We start from the raw sequence: 20,506 nt of genomic DNA, 5'->3' as shown, positions 1-20,506 counted from the left end.
CTAGACTATAGACTAGACTATAGACTAGACTATAGACTAGACTATAGACTAGGCTATAGACTAGACTATAGACTAGACTATAGACTAGACTATAGACTAGACTATAGACTAGACTATAGACTAGACTATAGACTAGACTATAGACTAGACTATAGACTAGACTATAGACTAGACTATAGACTAGACTATAGACTAGACTATAGACTAGACTATAGACTAGACTATAGACTAGATTATAAACTAGGCTCTATACTATAGACTAAACTATAGGTTAGGCTATAAACTAGACGAAACTATACACTAAACTATGGACTAGGCTATAGGCTAGAATGTGGACTAGACTATACAAATTTTTTTTAAAACTTTCTGCCTTATTCATAACCGTTTTATAGAAGACATTTTGAATGAATTATAATTCTTAACATTGCATCCTTAGTAGGTCCTTTAACATTTCCCTTTTAGTTTTAGTTGTCAGTGCCAAAAGTAAGAAATTTATTTTATTTTCTTGTTTTTTGTTTGTCCTGCCTCTAACATCTATTATATAGTCAAGTATTTGACCTGCTGATGGTGGTGTTTTGTATTTTAGTTTCATTGTTTTTTTTTAGTATTTAACAATTTTGTTTTTGTGCCGTATTGTTTGTTTATTTGTTTGTTTTCTACATTGTTTTTTTATTTTGTTATAAACTTTTATTGCCCTAAAGGTAGACCTTATAAAAACAGCGGAAAAAATTACAATGTAATAGTGTCATATAAATATACACTAACAGAAATTGTTACATACTTGCATTACATGTGAACATACATACAAACTTACTTATGTAAGTACAAACGACCATGGTGTTTAAATTACAAAATAGTTAAAATCTTCAACAAACAATTTTGTTAAACAAAAGTTTTAAAGGCTGTTCAAGGAATTTAAGAAACTTTAGTAAAATTTTAGCAAAAGATTGCATACATTTTAGGGATCTTAATATAAAATAGGAAATTTTTAATAAGAATCTTTGAAGATTGATAATGATTTTAAAAAAAGTATCATATTTTTTTAATGAAAATTTAATATTAAGTTTAAATATAGCACACTTATAGGCATGATTTAGAATTTAAAAGAAAGATAAGCTTGTTTCTGAGTAATGATTTTCTTTTATAAGCCTTAGCTAAAGCCAATTGATTTTCTCTAAACTGAATAGAAACCTTTAAAACGAAACTATTCTATTTTTTAATTTACATTACATGATGACTAAATAATCCAATGACATAAATAAAATTAAATCAAAATAAAAATAAAAGAAATGATATAAGAGGATTAAGATTAAAAGTGAAAGTAGTGTTGAAAAAACAATGAGATTTTAAATGGATTTTGAAATGTTACTCAAATCTAAATAAGAAATTAATTTACAGTTTAATAGTGTAGTAATAGAGACGAAACTATAGCCTTGACTATAATCTGGGCAATATACATAGTATATATAATATAGTATCGATTAAATATTAGTTTAAAGTTCAGTTTGGCTTCTGTCAAGAGTCTAGATAATAGTTACGTCTATACTTAAATCCACAATTTAATCTATAAACTAGACTATAGAAAATACTATAGACTATAATATAGAGTATTCTAAAAACTATAGACTAGAGCTATAGGCTAGGCTATAGACTACACTATAGACTAGACTCTAGACAAGACTATAGACTGGACTATACACCAGATAAGACTAGAAACTGGACGACACTATAGACTATACAATACACATGACTATAGACTACACAACGGACTGTACTATGTACTAAAATATGGACTAGACTGTACACTAAACTTTAGACTAAATTATAGACTAGACTATAAACTAGAAACATAACTGCAGACTAATATGAACTGACTTATAGTCTAGACTATAGAATAGCCTAACTATAGACTAGACGATAGACAAGACTGTCGAATATACAATAGACCAGACTATAGACTAGACTAAGACTAGACTATAGACTAGACTATAGACTAGACTATAGACTAGACTATAGACTAGACTATAGACTAGACTATAGACTAGACTATAGACTAGACTATAGACTAGACTAGACTAGACTATAGACTAGACTATAGACTAGACTATAGACTAGACTATAGACTAGACTATAGACTAGACTATAGACTAGACTATAGACTAGACTATAGACTAGACTATAGACTAGACTATAGACTAGACTATAGACTAGACTATAGACTAGACTATAGACTAGACTATAGACTAGGACTATAGACTAGACTATAGACTAGACTATAGACTAGACTATAGACTAGACTATAGACTAGAATATAGACTAGACTATAGACTAGACTATAGACTAGACTATAGACTAGACTATAGACTAGACTATAGACTAGACTATAGACTAGACTATAGACTAGACTATAGACTAGACTATAGACTAGACTATAGACTAGACTATAGACTAGACTATAGGACTAGACTATAGACTAGACTATAGACTAGACTATAGACTAGACTATAGACTAGACTATAGACTAGACTATAGACTAGACTATAGACTAGACTATAGACTAGACTATAGACTAGACTATAGACTAGACTATAGACTAGACTATAGACTAGACTATAGACTAGACTATAGACTAGACTATAGACTATATAGACTACTAGACTAGACTATAGACTAGATTATAGACTAGACTATAGGCCAGACTATAGACTAGACTATAGACTAGACTATAGACTATACTATAGACTAGACTATAGACTAGACTATAGACTAGACTACAGGCTAGACTATATACTAGACTATAGACTAGACTATAGACTAGACTATAGACTAGACTACAGACAAGACTATAGACCAAACTATAGACTAGACTATAGACTAGACTATAGACTCGACTATAGACTAGACTATAGACTAAACTATATACTAGACTATAGACTAGACTAGACCTTAGACTAGACTTTAGACTATAGACTTTAGACTATAGACTTTAGACTATAGACTAGACTATGGATTAGACAATAGACTAGACTACAGACTAGACTATAGACTAGACTAGACTAGACTAGACTATAGACTAGACTATAGACTAGACTATAGACTAGACTATAGACTAGACTATAGACTAGACTATAGACTAGACTATAGACTAGACTATAGACTAGACTATAGACTAGACTATAGACTAGACTATAGACTAGACTATAGACTAGACTATAGACTAGACTACAGACTAGACTATAGACTAGACTATAGACTAGACTATAGACTAGACTATAGACTAGACTATAGACTAGACTATAGACTAGACTAGACTAGACTAAGACTAGACTATAGACTAGACTATAGACTAGACTATAGACTAGACTATAGACTAGACTATAGACTAGACTATAGACTAGACTATAGACTAGACTATAGACTAGACTATAGACTAGACTATAGACTAGACTATAGACTAGACTATAGACTAGACTATAGACTAGACTATAGACTAGACTATAGACTAGACTATAGACTAGACTATAGACTAGACTATAGACTAGACTATAGACTAGACTACTTAGACTAGACTTAGACTAGGACTATAGGACTAGACTATAGACTAGACTATAGACTAGACTATCGACTAGACATAGCTAGACTATAGATAGACTAGACTACTAGACTAGACTTATAGACTAGACTATAGACTAGACTATAGACTAGACTATAGACTAGACTATAGACTAGACTATAGACAGACTATAGACTAGACTATAGACTAGACTATAGATTAGACTGTGGACTAGACTATAGACTAGACTGTAGACTAGACTTTAGACTAATCTTTAGACTAGACTATATACTAGACTGTTGACTAGACTATAGACTAGACTATAGACTTGACTATAGTCTAGACTGTAGACTAGACTATAGACTAGACTGTAGACTAGACTTTAGACTAATCTTTAGACTAGACTATAAACTAGACTATGACTAGACTATAGACTTGACTATAGATTAGACTGTAGACTAGACTATAGACTAGACTATAGACTAGACTATAGACTAGACTATAGACTAGACTATAGATTAGACTGTAGACTAGACTATAGACTAGACTATAGACTAGACTGTAGACTAGACTGTAGACTAGACTTTAGACTATACTAGACTAGAGACTATACTATAGACTAGATAATAGACTAGACTTCAGACTAGACTATAGACTAGACTACAGACTAGACTATAGACTAGACTACAGACTAGACTATAGACTAGACTATAGACTAGACTATAGGCTAGACTAGGCTAGACTATAGGCTAGACTATAGACTAGACTATAGACTAGACTATAGACTAGACTATAGACTAGACTATAGACTAGACTATAGACTAGACTATAGACTAGACTATAGACTAGACTATAGACTAGACTATAGACTAGACTATAGACTAGACTATAGACTAGACTATAGACTAGACTATAGACTAGACTATAGACTAGACTATAGACTAGACTATAGACTAGACTATAGACTAGACTATAGACTAGACTATAGACTAGACTATAGACTAGACTATAGACTAGACTATAGACTAGACTATAGACTAGACTATAGACTAGACTATAGACTAGACTATAGACTAGACTATAGACTAGACTATAGACTAGACTATAGACTAGACTATAGACTAGACTATAGACTAGACTATAGACTAGACTATAGACTAGACTATAGACTAGACTAGACTAGACTATAGACTAGACTATAGACTAGACTATAGACTAGACTATAGACTAGACTGTAGACTAGACTAATCTTTAGACTAGACTATATACTAGACTATTGACTAGACTATAGACTTGACTATAGACTAGACTGTAGACTAGACTATAGACTAGACTATAGACTAGACTATAGACTAGATAATAGACTAGACTACAGACTAGACTATAGACTAGACTACAACTAGACTATAGACTAGACTACAGACTAGACTAGACTAGACTACAGACTAGACTACTAGACTATAGACCAGACCATAGACTAAAGTACAGACTAGGCTAGACTATAGACTAGACTAGACTGGACACCAGACTATAGACTCGACCATAGACTAAAGACTAGCTCTGTGTTAAACAAATTACGTTTTAAAAATTGTCAACTTTCCTTTTTACTATAGTAATTATTATTTGTAACAGCGCTGGCGCATTTTATTCTTATTTTTTCTTCTTTTTTGACCTGTTCTCAGTTTTTCCCTTATTTATGACAATAAATGTGTATAAAAAGTTTATATTTTATGTCTATTTTTTGTGTTTTTTCCTACAAAGCTTTTACACACTTAAAGCAAAGCTATATAAAAAAATACACTGAACTTAGTTTTACACGTTTTCGCTTGTTTATTTTTTTTTTTGCTCTTTTTCTAATTCTAAAAATATTTTAATGTTTTTGGTATTTTTAGCCCTTGTTTGTTGCTTTAGTTCATTTCCGGTTGTTACTGCAGACGTATGAGTAACGCGCGTGTTTTGTTTAGTAAATCGTTAAGCCGTGAAAGTGTTTGTTGTTAATAGAAAAATAAAGCAAAACAACAACAATAACATGTGAAATTTACTAAAAAAAGGGGTTAAAAACAAATTGGAAAAAATGTATATAATATTTTGCTTAAATGTTCTGAAAGGAAGAGCATGAAAACACGTCAGTTAGCTAATTATGGTAAAAATTTTGTTAAAAAAACTTTTTATATTTTCCCATATATGTAGTTTGTGCTAATTACTATTTTTACACTTAAACTTGACCCTCTCGTTTTACTCATTGTCAATCGATTATTGACTTTAATATTGTTTAATTAAATTTATATTTTATTACATTTTGTTTGAGTGTGCGTATGTGTATGTATTAGTGAGTGTGTTTTTATAGAGCTTGTAAACTAGAGAACAGGAGAGCTAGAAAAAAGTTTTTGTTTTGTATTCATTGAAAAGAGCAACAACCACTTGTTGTGGTTTTATTTAAAGCACTTTAATAGTAAATTTAATGAAATTTTTTTAAAGCATACTTTTGGGGGTCCGTAAGTTTGAAGATTTTGTTTAGAACATAACCAGAATAAACTGGAAAGAACTAGTACAGAACTAGAACAGAATTAGAACAGAACTAGAACAGAACTAGAACAGAACTAGAACAGAACTAGAACTGAACTAGAACTGAACTAGACCTGAACTAGACCTGAACTAGACCTGAACTAGAACTGAACTAGAACTGAACTAGAACTGAACTAAAACTGACTAGAACTGAACTAGGACTGAACTAGAACTGAACTAGAATTGAACTAGAACTGAACTAGAACTGAACTAGAACTGAACTAGAACTGAACTAGAACTGAACTAGAACTGAACTAGAACTGAACTAGAACTGACTAGAACTGAACTAGAACTGAACTAGAACTGAACTAGAACTGAACTAGAACTGAACTAGAACTGAACTAGAACTGAACTAGAACTGAACTAGAACTGAACTAGAACTGAACTAGAACTGAACTAGAACTGAACTAGAACTGAACTAGAACTAAACTGAACTAGAACTGAACTAGAACTGACTAGAACTGAACTAGAACTGAACTAGAACTGAACTAGAACTGAACTAGAACTGAACTAGAACTGAACTAGAACTGAACTAGAACTGAACTAGAACTGAACTAGAACTGAACTAGAACTGAACTAGAACTGAACTAGAACTGAACTAGAACTGAACTAGAACTGAACTAGAACTGAACTAGAACTGAACTAGAACTGAACTAGAAACTGAACTAGAACTGAACTAGAACTGAACTAGAACTGAACTAGAACTGAACTAGAAACTGAACTAGAACTGAAACTAGAACTGAACTAGAACTGAACTAGAACTGAACTAGAACTGAACTAGAACTGACTAGAATACTAGAACTGAACTAGAACTGAACTAGAACTGAACTAGAACTGAACTAGAACTGAACTAGAACTGAACTAGAACTGAACTAGAACTGAACTAGAACTGAACTAGAACTGAACTAGAACTGAACTAGAACTGAACTAGAACTGAACTAGAACTGAACTAGAACTGAACTAGAACTGAACTAGAACTGAACTAGACTGAACTGGAACTGAACTAACTGAACTAGAACTGAACTAGAACTGAACTAGAACAGAACTAGAAACTGAACTAAAACTGAACTAGAACTGAACTAGAACTGAACTAGAACTGAACTAGAACTGAACTAGAACTAGAACTGAACTAGAACTAAACTAGAACTGAACAAGAAACTGAACTAGAACTGAACTAGAACTGAACTAGAACTGAACTAGAACTGAACTAGAACTGAACTAGAACTGAACTAGAACTGAACTAGAACTGAACTAGAACTGAACTAGAACTGAACTAGAACTGAACTAGAACTGAACTAGAACTGAACTAGAACTGAACTAGAACTGAACTAGAACTGAACTAGAACTGAACTAGAACTGAACTAGAACTTAACTAGAACTAACTAGAACTGCATTAGAACTGAACTAGAAGTGAATTAAAACTGAAGTACTTTAATAAATTTTTTAAAATTTAATTTACTCGAAAGTATGCTACATTTTTTGGATGTTGGTTTGTGTTTGTAATGTTTTTATGGTGTGAATCCCTGTTATTAAATTTTGTAAGCAGACAACGCCTACATTTGACATAAACTAAAAGAGAATATCCATACATATATTTACAGACATGTTGACTTTAATATAATAGGGCTAGTCACAGTTTTAGAGAAATAAATAATATACAAATTATTTTTAATAAAGTTAAGCTATAGGTCTTTTTAAACCTGTTAACTGCCCCATTTGTCGTCTGCTTAAAAGTCATGGATTTTTAAAGCAGAACGAAAATAAATGTTATTATAAAAATATATAAATATTGAAGGTCATTTGATGGGATACAAAATTGTATTGATATAAATATCATGCCAACTTTTTTCTTTACTATAATACAGACTTTAAAATTAAATTTTTCACTATCAGTTTACATACTTTGTCTTTTACTCTTGAGTGTTATTGTTTTTTTTCATTATCGATTTCACATTGACACACAAATACCAAGATAAAAAAGTAAACAAGTAACTTAAGGAAACTAGAACAAAAAGGAGAAAAAAAAAATCAACATGATAGTAGAAACACTATGAGACATAAAATTCCGGTGATATTGGAATACAAGAATGTTGACAGACAGCCAAACACAGACTGATGGCAATGAATAATAGTTAGAAGAAGGTATGAAAGGCGAACCGTTTGGCTGAGTAACAGACTGTCTTACTGTGTGATTGTAAGACGGCTTGTCTGTCTCACATAATTACATGTATCAGCAATATTTTATGACACTTTTGTATAGTGTTACGTTTAACATTTTTTTACTTTCTCGTGTTCTTGGTTGACATTTTTCTTCGTTTTTTTTCTCTTCTCGACTACTTTACTTTAACTATATTTACAGTTTATTAAAAAGTTAAATTAGTATTTATATAGGGTATCGAGCTATAATATATGTCCTTAAATCAAAGACAATATAAATAATAGAGTAAATAAATTATGTAGAAGAAAAAGTTTGCATACAAAGAAATTAACAATTGTGACAAGAAAACTTTCGAAAAGAGATTGCTAAATAAGGAAAATTTATATGAACTTTAGCACTATAAATGAAGGAAACTTAAATAAAAGTTTAAAATTGTATGATATTGAACTTTAAACAAGTTTAACGGAAGGCTTTAACAGCTTTAAAAACGTCTATTTTGTTATTAAACGGAAGAGAAACACAAATATAGAAAATTATATTAGCTACTATCAGTTTGAATTCAAAGTAGTTCAGTAGTTAGTTGAAATTAAGATGTCTTAAAGGGGGCGTATGATTAATATTAACTTAATTTAAAAATGTTGCTAAAAGTTTTGATATTTTAACGATAAAAGGTTAAAATGATATGGAAAGCCAACAGATTTGTGTAAAAAACTGTATCAGAAAATTAGAACAGAAATGAAGAAAAATTTTATTTTAAAACGAAAGCTAAAAGAAATATATTTTTTTAATTTTTTATTCTAGAAAAAAATTCGAATTTCTCTTGTTTTGAAGCTTTATTTTCTAGAACAGAACTAGAACAGAACTTGAACAGAACTACAACAGAACTAGAACAGAACTAGAACAGAACTAGAACAGAACTAGAACAGAACTAGAACAGAACTAGAACAGAACTAGAACAGAACTAGAACAGAACTAGAACAGAACTAAAACAGAACTAGAACAGAACTAGAACAGAACTAGAACAGAACTAGAACAGAACTAGAACAGAACTAGAACAGAACTAGAACAGAACTAGAACAGAACTAGAACAGAACTAGAACAGAACTAGAACAACTAGAACAGAACTAGAACAGAACTAGAACTAGAACAGAACTAGAACTAGAACAGAACTAGAACAGAACTAGAACAGAACTAGAACAGAACTAGAACAGAACAGAACAGAACTAGAAACGAACAGAACAGAACTAGAAAAGAACTAGAACAGAACTAGAACAAAACTAGAACAGAAGTAGAACAGAACTAGAACAGAACTAGAACTAAAACTAGAACAGAACTAGAACAGAACTAGAACAAAAATAGAACAGAACTAGAACCGAACTAGAACAGAACTAGAACAGAACTAGAACAGAACTAGAATAGAACTAGAACAGAACTAGAACAGAACTAGAACAGAACTAGAACAGAACTAGAACAGAACTAGAACAGAACTAGAACAGAACTAGAACAGAACTAGAACAGAACTAGAACAGAACTAGAACAGAACTAGAACAGAACTAGAACAGAACTAGAACAGAACTAGAACAGAACTAGAACAGAACTAGAACAGAACTAGAACAGAACTAGAACAGAACTAGAACAGAACTAGAACAGAACTAGAACAGAACTAGAACAGAACTAGAACAGAACTAGAACAGAACTAGAACAGAACTAGAACAGAACTAGAACAGAACTAGAACAGAACTAGAACAGAACTAGAACAGAACTAGAACAGAACTAGAACAGAACTAGAACAAACTAGAACAGAACTAGAACAGAAAATAGAACAGAACTAGAACAGAACTAGAACAGAACTAGACAGAACTAGAACAGAACTAGAACAGAACAGAACTAGAACAGAACAGAACTAGAACAGAACTAGAACAGAACTAGAACAGAACTAGTACAGAACTAGAACAGAACTAGAACAGAACTAGAACAGAACTAGAACAGAAAATAGAACAGAACTAGAACAGAACTAGAACAGAACTAGACAGAACTAGAACAGAACTAGAACAGAACTAGAACAGAACTAGAACAGAACTGGAACAGAACTGGAACAGAACTAGAACAGAACTAGAACAGAACTAGAACAGAACTAGAACAGAACTAGAACAGAACTAGAACAGAACTAGAACAGAACTAGAACAGAACTAGAACAGAACTAGAACAGAACTAGAACAGAACTAGAACAGAACTAGAACAGAACTAGAACAGAACTAGAACAGAACTAGAACAGAACTAGAACAGAACTAGAACAGAACTAGAACAGAACTAGAACAGAACTAGAACAGAACTAGAACAGAACTAGAACAGAACTAGAACAGAACTAGAACAGAACTAGAAACTAGAACAGAACTAGAACAGAACTAGAACAGAACTAGAACAGAACTAGAACAGAACTAGAACAGAACTAGAACAGAACTAGAATTGAACTCGAACTCAACTAAACTAGAGCTGAACTAGAATTAAACTACACTGATCCGGTGTTGTTGTACAAATTTCTCTATTACTTTTTTAAAATCAAGGTACGAAGATTATAGTTTATTTTACAGAAAGCTGACACAATAGCCTTTAAAAACTAGCAAAACATGATTTGCTTAAGAATTTTATTTATAACTCCTTTGAGTTATTTAAGAAAAATTTGATTAATCATCAACAAATATTTTCCTGTTTTTATTTAAAAGAAGTTTGACGTCAATGTTAAATATTAACATAAAATTTGTAAACAATTAGTGAAAAAAAAAGAAATTGTATATGGTTTAAAAATAATTTGCCAGAAAATTTAACTCAATGGGAAAGTAAACAAGGAAATTGTGGGAAAAACCTCAGAAGTGGAAAATAAAAAATAAACCAGCAAAATATTAAAAAAAAAAATTGATTTGAACTAACAAAAGTTTTTAAATCAACTGGAATTTATAGAAAATTCATAATTCTTTATTTAGTTTTAAAATTTTAGATGATAGTTTTATTACAAATATTTGCTAGCTTTTAGTTATTATAATATAAAATGTTGGCTTTCAGAATCTATTAAAAGATTTAAAGTTTCTTTATTACAACCATAGTTAAGCTAAATTTGTGCAGCAAGTCAATAATTAATATTAATCATACGCCACCAATAGCAAAATTAAATTAATTAAATATTCTTTAAACTATGTAAGCATTTAGTTTAAAACTAAAAAATTCCATAGAAAACGACTAAAGCTAAATTCGCTACAAATTGTTCACTGGTTTTTCAAACTGCATGAGTATAGAAAACCAATAACAACACTTAATGTTCAATTACTTTATTGCAATCAATTTCAAGTGTTTGATTTTACGTTTTTTTATATTAATAAAATACTTTGAATAGATTTTAGACCCACACAAGTGTTAAATAATATGTGGGAATGAACAAAAACTTTGTTTGGGGGAAATTTACTAAAACCATGTGGGCTGCAATGCAAAGCAATTTTTTAAATAAACAACAATTAATGTAAAAGGAATTTAAAACAATATTACATATCATTTAGTTAGAACAAACAGTTTATAAATTTAGCAAAAATTTAACCTCCTTAATATATGCTATAATCTATTTAATTGATTTTATACCAAAAGTATGCTATATTTTAGAACAATTTATTTCCCCCGTTTTTAAACTGCAACCAATGCATTAAATGCAACATTTAATTAACTTGCTAAAATCCCCTTTTAAGTATAATATTTTTTTTTAAACTACTTTTAATTTTCAATAAGAAATTTCTCCTTAAAGTATACTATACTATAACTAAAAACTCTCTTCTCTACTTCTATTACATGCTCTTCTCATACGTGATTATTTCTTATTATTTCTTTATAGTTTTAGCCAAAACCCAAACCAGCTGCTTCTACTGTTACAATACTATCCCTGAAACGTGACTTGGCAAAGACGTTATTTTTCTTTTACTCTCTAATCTCTAAAGGATTTGGCATCAGCGAAAAAGTAAAAATATAAGAAAGAAAACAAAAAAACTACAACAATATATTTTATTACTTATAAAAATCCCAGATTCTATTACCGATAACAAAAAACCAACAGCAAATAACTGCTAAAGTAAAGGAAAAATACAGAAATATTATTTAAACACACACACACATACACACAAAACTCATTAAATATGGAGGCTACAAATGGTGCTGCTGCAGCTGCGGCCAATGCTGCTGCTGCCGCCGCTGCTAAGCGCGTTCAAATTGAAAAGGCTCACAATTTTATGCGTCAATATCGTGATCCTGAATCGAGAGAATTAAAGAAATTGTCAGCAAATCAATTTATGGATGTATGGGCACATTATGATAAAGATGGTAAGTTTGATTTGGCAAAATGTTGATTAAATTAAATGAATGCGAAGCAATAACACTAAGTTTTTAGTATTTCTCTCTTGTTTAATACTTATAAAGAAAATTTCTGTTAAACAAAATTTTGTTTCTAAATGTAATTTTCGATTAGGACTAAAGTATAGTACATTGTCCCAGATTATAGACTTTAGTCCAGAATATACTTATTGTCCAGACCATAGACAAAACTATAGTACTGACTATAGACTAAACTATAGTCTATGGTCCAGACTATAGTCCACATTAGACTATAGTCCAGATAACTCTATAGTCCAGACTACTGACTAGAACAAGAACTGAACTAGAACTGAACTAGAACTGAACTAGAACTGAACTAGAACTGAACTAGAACTGAACTAGAACTGAACTAGAACTGAACTAGAACTGAACTAGAACTGAACTAGAACTGAACTAGAACTGAACTAGAACTGAACTAGAACTGAACTAGAACTGAACTAGAACTGAACTAGAACTGAACTAGAACTGAACTAGAACTGAACTAGAACTGAACTAGAACTGAACTAGAACTGAACTAGAACTGAACTAGAACTGAACTAGAACTGAACTAGAACTGAACTAGAACTGAAACCTAGAACTGAACTAGAACTGAACTAGAACTGAACTAGAACTGAACTAGAACTGAACTAGAACTGAACTAGAACTGAACTAGAACTGAACTAGAACTGAACTAGAACTGAACTAGAACTGAACTAGAACTGAACTAGAACTGAACTAGAACTGAACTAGAACTGAACTAGAACTGAACTAGAACTGAACTAGAACTGAACTAGAACTGAACTAGAACTAGAACTGAACTAGAACTGAACTAGAACTGAACTAGAACTGAACTAGAACTGAACTAGAACTGAACTAGAATGAACTAGAACTGAACTAGAACTGAACTAGAACTGAACTAGAACTGAACTAGAACTGAACTAGAACTGAACTAGAACTGAACTAGAACTGAACTAGAACTGAACTAGAACTGAACTAGAACTGAACTAGAACTGAACTAGAACTGAACTAGAACTGAACTAGAACTGAACTAGAACTGAACTAGAACTGAACTAGAACTGAACTAGAACTGAACTAGAACTGAACTAGAACTGAACTAGAACTGAACTAGAACTGAACTAGAACTGAACTAGAACTGAACTAGAACTAGAACTGAACTAGAACTGAACTAGAACTGAACTAGAACTGAACTAGAACTGAACTAGAACTGAACTAGAACTGAACTAGAACTGAACTAGAACTGAACTAGAACTGAACTAGAACTGAACTAGAACTGAACTAGAACTGAACTAGAACTGAACTAGAACTGAACTAGAACTGAACTAGAACTGAACTAGAACTGAACTAGAACTGAACTAGAACTGAACTAGAACTGAACTAGAATTGAACTAGAACTGAACTAGAACTGAACTAGAACTGAACTAGAACTGAACTAGAACTGAACTAGAACTGAACTAGAACTGAACGAACTGAACTGAACTAGACACTGAACTAGAACTGAACTAGAACTGAACTAGAACTGAACTAGAACTGAACTAGAACTGAACTAGAACCTGAACTAGAACTGAACTAGAACTGGAACTAGAACTCTGAACTAGAACTGAACTAGAACTGAACTAGAACTGAACTAGAACTGAACTAGAACTGAACTAGAACTGAACTAGAACTGAACTAGAACTGAACTAGAACTGAACCTAGAACTGAACTAGAACTGAACTAGAACTGAACTAGAACTGAACTAGAACTGAACTAGAACTGAACTAGAACTGAACTAGAACTGAACTAGAACTGAACTAGAACTGAAACTAGAACTGAAACTAGAACTGAACTAGAACTGAACTAGAACTGACTAGAACTGAACTAGAACTGAACTAGAACTGAACTAGAACTGAACTAGAACTGAACTAGAACTGAACTAGAACTGAACTAGAACTGAACTAGAACTGAACTAGAACTGAACTAGAACTGAACTAGAACTGAACTAGAACTGAACTAGAACTGAACTAGAACTGAACTAGAACTGAACTAGAACTGAACTAGAACTGAACTAGAACTGAACTAGAACTGAACTAGAACTGAACTAAATAGAAAAGTCAGTTATATTAAAACAATTAACTGTTAAGGTCATTTAAATAATTGTGTTTACTGAAAAACCTATAAGTAATTAACAAATCAAAAATTTACTTGCCAATATATAGTATACTTATTACTTAATTAAAGCCTACTTTTGGGGTTTTCATAACTAGCTATCAATGTTATTTGTTAAAATTTTAAACATGTTTTATTTTTCTCTTATTTCCCAGGCAATGGTTATATTGAAGGCACTGAATTGGATGGTTTCCTGCGCGAATTTGTATCTAGTGCCAATGCCACTGATATAAGTCCTGAGGTAAGTGTGTCTTGTTTAATTTTTGTTTGTTTTTGCTACAGTTTATATATTTGGCATTTTGTTTTTTAAAATGATTAAAATTTATTTATTTTTTGTGTTTATTGTATGCTTGATATAATGGATTTTTCTTGTTAGCTGTCTGTTAAATTTATTTTGTTTTGTTAAACCTCCCACAAACCCCTTCAAAATTTAAGCGTGTCTAACTAACATGTTTATCCTGAATTGAAATGTTATTGCTGATATAAATTTTGTTAATGATTTTTTCATTGTAATGTTAACATTTACAAGGGTAAAAAAATTATCATAAATATGTAAGAAAATGAGAAGAAAATACTTTAAGCAATTTGACAAGGTGGAGAGGACAACTTGGCATACTTAAAGAGGACAAATTGTAATTAATCTGGACTCAGGAATTAAACTAGACTAGACTATAATCTATAGAATAGGCTATATCCTGGACTAGACTAATGTCTTGAATATTGTCTAGTCTATAGAAGACTATAGTCTGGACTATAGAATAGACTATAGTCTGGACTATAGAATAGACTATAGTCTGGACTATAGAATAGACTATTGTCTGGACTATAGAATAGACTATAGTCTGGACTATAGAATAGACTATAGTCTGGACTATAGAATAGACTATAGTCTGGACTATAGTATTGACTATAATCTGGACTATAGAATAGACTATAATCTGGACTATAGAATAGACTATAGTCTCGAATATAGAATAGACTATAGTCTCGACTATAGAATAGACTATAGTCTCGACTATAGAATAGACTATAGTCTCGACTATAGAATAGACTATAGTCTCGACTATAGAATAGACTATAGTCTCGACTATAGAATAGACTATAGTCTGGACTATAGAATAGACTATAGTCTGGACTATAGAATAGACTATAGTCTGGACTATTGAATAGACTATAGTCTGGACTATTGAATAGACTATAGAATAGACTATAGTCTGGACTATAGAATAGACTATAGTCTGGACTATAGAATATACTATAGTCTGGACTATAGAATAGACTATAGAATAGACTATAGTTTGGACTATAGAAAAGCGTATAGTCTGGACTATAGAATAGACTTTACTCTAGACTATAGAATAGACTATAGTCTGAACTATAGCATACACTATAGTCTGAACTATAGCATACACTATAGTCTGGAATATAGAATATTCTATAGTCTGGACTATAGAATAGACCATAGTCTGGACTATAGAATAGACCATAGTCTGGACTATAGAATAGACTATAGTCTGGACTATAGAATAGACTATAGTCTGGACTATAGAATAGACTATAGTCTGGACTATAGAATAGACTATAGTCTGGACTATAGAATAGACTATAGTCTGGACTATAGAATAGACTATAGTCTGGACTATAGAATAGACTATAAACTAGACTATAGAATAGACTATAGTCTGGACTATGGAATAGACTATATTCTGCACTATCCTGGACTACAGTTTTTACTGTAGACTAGAATATAGACTAGATTATAGTATTTACAATAGACTATATTATAGTCTTTACAATAGACTAGATTATAGTCTGGACTATAGACTAGACCATAGTCGGGACTATAGACTAGGCTATAGTCTGGACTATAGTCTGGCGTACAGTCTGGACTACACTCTGGACAATAATTTGGACTACAGTCTGGACTATAGTCTAGCCTATAGAAGAGTTTAAGTTTCTGCCGGTTTTTATAGCTTAATATGGTGTCTTTCATAAACAGTTTAAAGAACCTCGATCGGTTCACTATAACAAAAGTAATTGTAAAATTTTTACTGCAAGTCAATAATGAATATTAATCATACGTCATGTAGATGTGTAGACCAAAAAAATTAGGCTTAACACTAACATACATATGCAGCAGATATTTTCTTAGTATTGTATCTGAACTATAAAAGTTTTCTTTTAACACTATTTCGGAAAAATACTCCCCTTTCTACCTTTTAAAACTCAATATAAGAAACCCAAATATTAAATAAATATTTTTCCAATTTCAATAAAAGCTTTTCTTGCAGCAGCAGCAACAGTTTGCAAGTTATTCTTGCTTGTTGCACTACAGAAATAAAAAAAAACGTTTTAAGCCTCCTTGAAAGCATTTATTTGTTCAATATTTTTTTTTATTCAGCTCAACTCTTAACAAGTGTGACATTAAGCACTTTGTTAACATTTCAGCTTTAAATTCCATCAAAAAATACTTGTGTGAAAAAGAGAAACTAAAATGATTTCAATTTTGAACAAAAGCTAAAAAATTTTCAACTAGTGTTAAATGTGAACACATACACTCAACATGATCACACTATTAAAATTTTCATGTTATAAAAGAATTTGCCATATTTTGTTGGTTTCACTGCTGCCTGTTCAAAGCCATTTGAATAAAACATTGTTGCTAGTTGATGTCATCAACAAACATTTGCACTTGGGTTTTGGCATTAAAGCGGTTGATGAAAAACTATTCTGTTTTTTCATCGTTTCAAAGCTAAAATATATGTTGAACTCCGATTATGTTTGCAGGAGTAGTTGTCATATTTTTGTCACTTTTATGAGCTGACTAATGACGCAAATGTTTTTTTTTTTTAATATTTTTATATGTGTGGAACTAAAAATGTCATATATTTATGTGGAATTTTTTTTAGGGAAGTACTAAATTAATGAACATAAAAGCGTTGAGGGAATTTTTTGGCCAAAGTTTATTTTACGGTGATGAAATTGTCATAAAGACTGTCATCTTAAGGGAATTTAATAAAGAATATTTTATGAAATGAAAAAAATTTTTTTAAATTAAATATTTTAATGCATTAGTTTTACAGAGGAATTATAGTTTTGTTATATCTTAGCTGTATTTGTGAAACAAGAATTGCAGAATTTTTATTAAAAGATAAAACAGTTACAAGTTAATAATACATATTAATCATACGCCACCCAACTACTACAACAATCTGTAATGAACTCTAGAAGAAGGAACTTAGCTTTAAATTTAGATAATAGACAAAACTTTATTCTGATTGATAGATAAGTCTGAACGAATGACTCAACTATAACCTGGTCTGTAGACTAGATTATAATATGGAAAATAGACTAGACTATAGTATGTACTACAGTCTGGATTATAAACAAGACTATAGTCTGAACTATAGATTAAACTACAGTCTGGCCTATAGACTACAAAATAATCTGTACTATAGACCAAATTATAGTCTGGACTATAGACTAAATTATAGTCTGGACTATAGACTAGATTATAGTCTGGACTATAGACTAGATTATAGTCTGGACTATAGACCAGATTATAGTGTGGTCCCTCAGTTATCTAATCTAATTGTTTGAAGTATAGTAGGGACTTTAAAGTACTGGACTATAGACTGGGGTATAGTTTGGACTGTAGCCTAGACTATCGTCTGGATTATAGACTTTATGTTAGACTATAGTCTTTACTATAAACTAGAATATAGACTAGACTATAAACTAGAATATAGACTAGACTATAACCGACACTCTGGACTAGAATATAGACTACACTATATACTACACTATAGACTAGATATACACTAGACTATAGACTAGAGTTTACACTAGACTATAGACAGTTTACTCTAGACTATAGACTAGACTAGACTATAGACCCGACTATAGTTTGGACTATAGACTGGACTATAGAGTAGAATATAGTATAGACTAGACTATAGTCCGGACTATAGACTAGACTATAGTCGGGACTATAGGATAGACTATAGCCTGAACTATAGACTAAAATATAGTCTAAACTATTGACGAGACTATTGTCTGGCCTATAGACTAGAGACGAGACTATAGACTGGACTATAGAGTAGAATATAGTATAGACTATAGACTAGGCTATAGTCTGGACTATAGACTAGACTACATTCGGGGCTATAGACTAGACTACAGTATAGACTAGACTATAGTATAGACTATAGTATAGACTATAGAATAGACTATAGACTAGACTACAATATGTACTGTAGACTAGACTATAGTCTGGACTATAGACTAGACTATAGTATGGACAATAGACTAGACTATAGTATATTCTGGGTTATAGACTAAACTGTAGACTAGACTATAGTTTGGACTATAGACTAGACTATAGTCTGGACTATAGACTAGACTATAGTCTGGACTATAGACTAGACTATAGTCTGGACTATAGACTAGACTATAGTCTGGACTATAGACTAGACTATAGTCTGGACTATAGACTAGACTACAGTCTTGACTATAGACTAGACTATAGTCTGGACTATAGACTGGACTATAGTCTGGACTATAGACTAGACTATAGTCTAGACTATAGACTAGACTATAGTCTGGACTATAGACTAGACTATAGTGTGGACTATAGACTAGACTATAGTGTGGACTATAGACTAGACTATAGACTGGACTATAGACTAGACTATAGTCTGGACTATAGACAAGACTATAGTCTGGACTATAGACAAGACTATACTAGACTATAGTGGGGCTATAGACTAGACTATATTCGGGGTTATAGACTAGACTATTGTATAGACTATAGAATAGACTATAGTCTTGACTATAGACTAGACTATAGTCTGGACTATAGACTAGACTATAGTCTGGACTATATATACTAGACTATACCCAGGATTATGGACTAGCCTATACTCTGGTCTATTTACTAGACTAGACACTAGGTTATATACTGGTCCAAGGATTAGAATGTACGTTGACATATAGACTAAACAAATTTTGAAAATTTTTCCTGATTTAAACATTTTTTATAACATTATAGAATATTTTATTAAATATATATTTAAAAATAAATGCTGACCAGACTCATTTTTTTCAATCCAAATTATATTGTCCTTATTGTTAATAAAATGAACAAAATCTAACAGAAAAAGAAAAACTAACTATAATTTAGGGTTCAAAGACATCTTTTCTGCCAAATGACATTTATGATTTATGTAAAAGAAATATTGCTAAATTAACAAAAAGAAACGTATCTAAAAGAAAAAATAATATGAATGATGACAGGGAACAACAACAAAAAAGCACAAGATATTTGTCATATTTTAGCAATTAAATTAACCTTTTTGCCAACTTTCTATGCCTACCAAAATATCCTTTCTTAATAAAGCATCATTTATATTTTATAAGTTAAAATTCTCTTACTCTTTGCTGTTAAAATGATGAAACCTTTTTTCTTTTCTTTCCTATTTATCTTTTCATTTCTTATGCCAACCATGAAGGCTGTCACCGACACAATGTTGGGAGAATTGAAATCATGTTTTATGGAGGCCTACGATGATAATCAAGATGGTAAAATTGATATTAGAGAGGTAAGTGGTATCCAAAAAGAAAACAAGACAAACTTAAACTATAAAGAAAAGAAAACATTATTTGTTATAACAAAAAGT

The 20,506-nt window shown here is 31.3% G+C and overlaps 1 protein-coding gene across 3 annotated transcripts in view; it reads left to right on the top strand.

The window, feature by feature from the left end:
- The window catches only part of LOC119609654 (calbindin-32), a 64,814-nt gene that overhangs the window by 10,714 nt on the left and 33,594 nt on the right, over nt 1-20,506 (top strand). For 2 of the 3 annotated variants that reach the window (XM_037964504.1, XM_037964506.1), the window contains exons 2-4: nt 12,151-12,632; nt 14,984-15,069; nt 20,339-20,428. In XM_037964504.1, coding sequence (XP_037820432.1) covers nt 12,449-12,632; nt 14,984-15,069; nt 20,339-20,428 — 360 coding nt within the window. In that variant the 5' untranslated portion in view covers nt 12,151-12,448. Of the gene's footprint in view, nt 1-5,459; nt 5,697-12,150; nt 12,633-14,983; nt 15,070-20,338; nt 20,429-20,506 lie in introns of those variants that run through there. The other variant, XM_037964505.1, reaches the window with a different exon arrangement.

The sequence above is a fragment of the Lucilia sericata genome, unplaced genomic scaffold, assembly GCF_015586225.1.
Source record: "Lucilia sericata isolate MDLA Ls3-8-SP2 unplaced genomic scaffold, ASM1558622v1 Contig001025F_arrow, whole genome shotgun sequence".
Taxonomy (NCBI): Eukaryota; Metazoa; Arthropoda; class Insecta; order Diptera; family Calliphoridae; genus Lucilia; species Lucilia sericata.
This window is presented reverse-complemented; position numbering and strand designations above follow the sequence as displayed.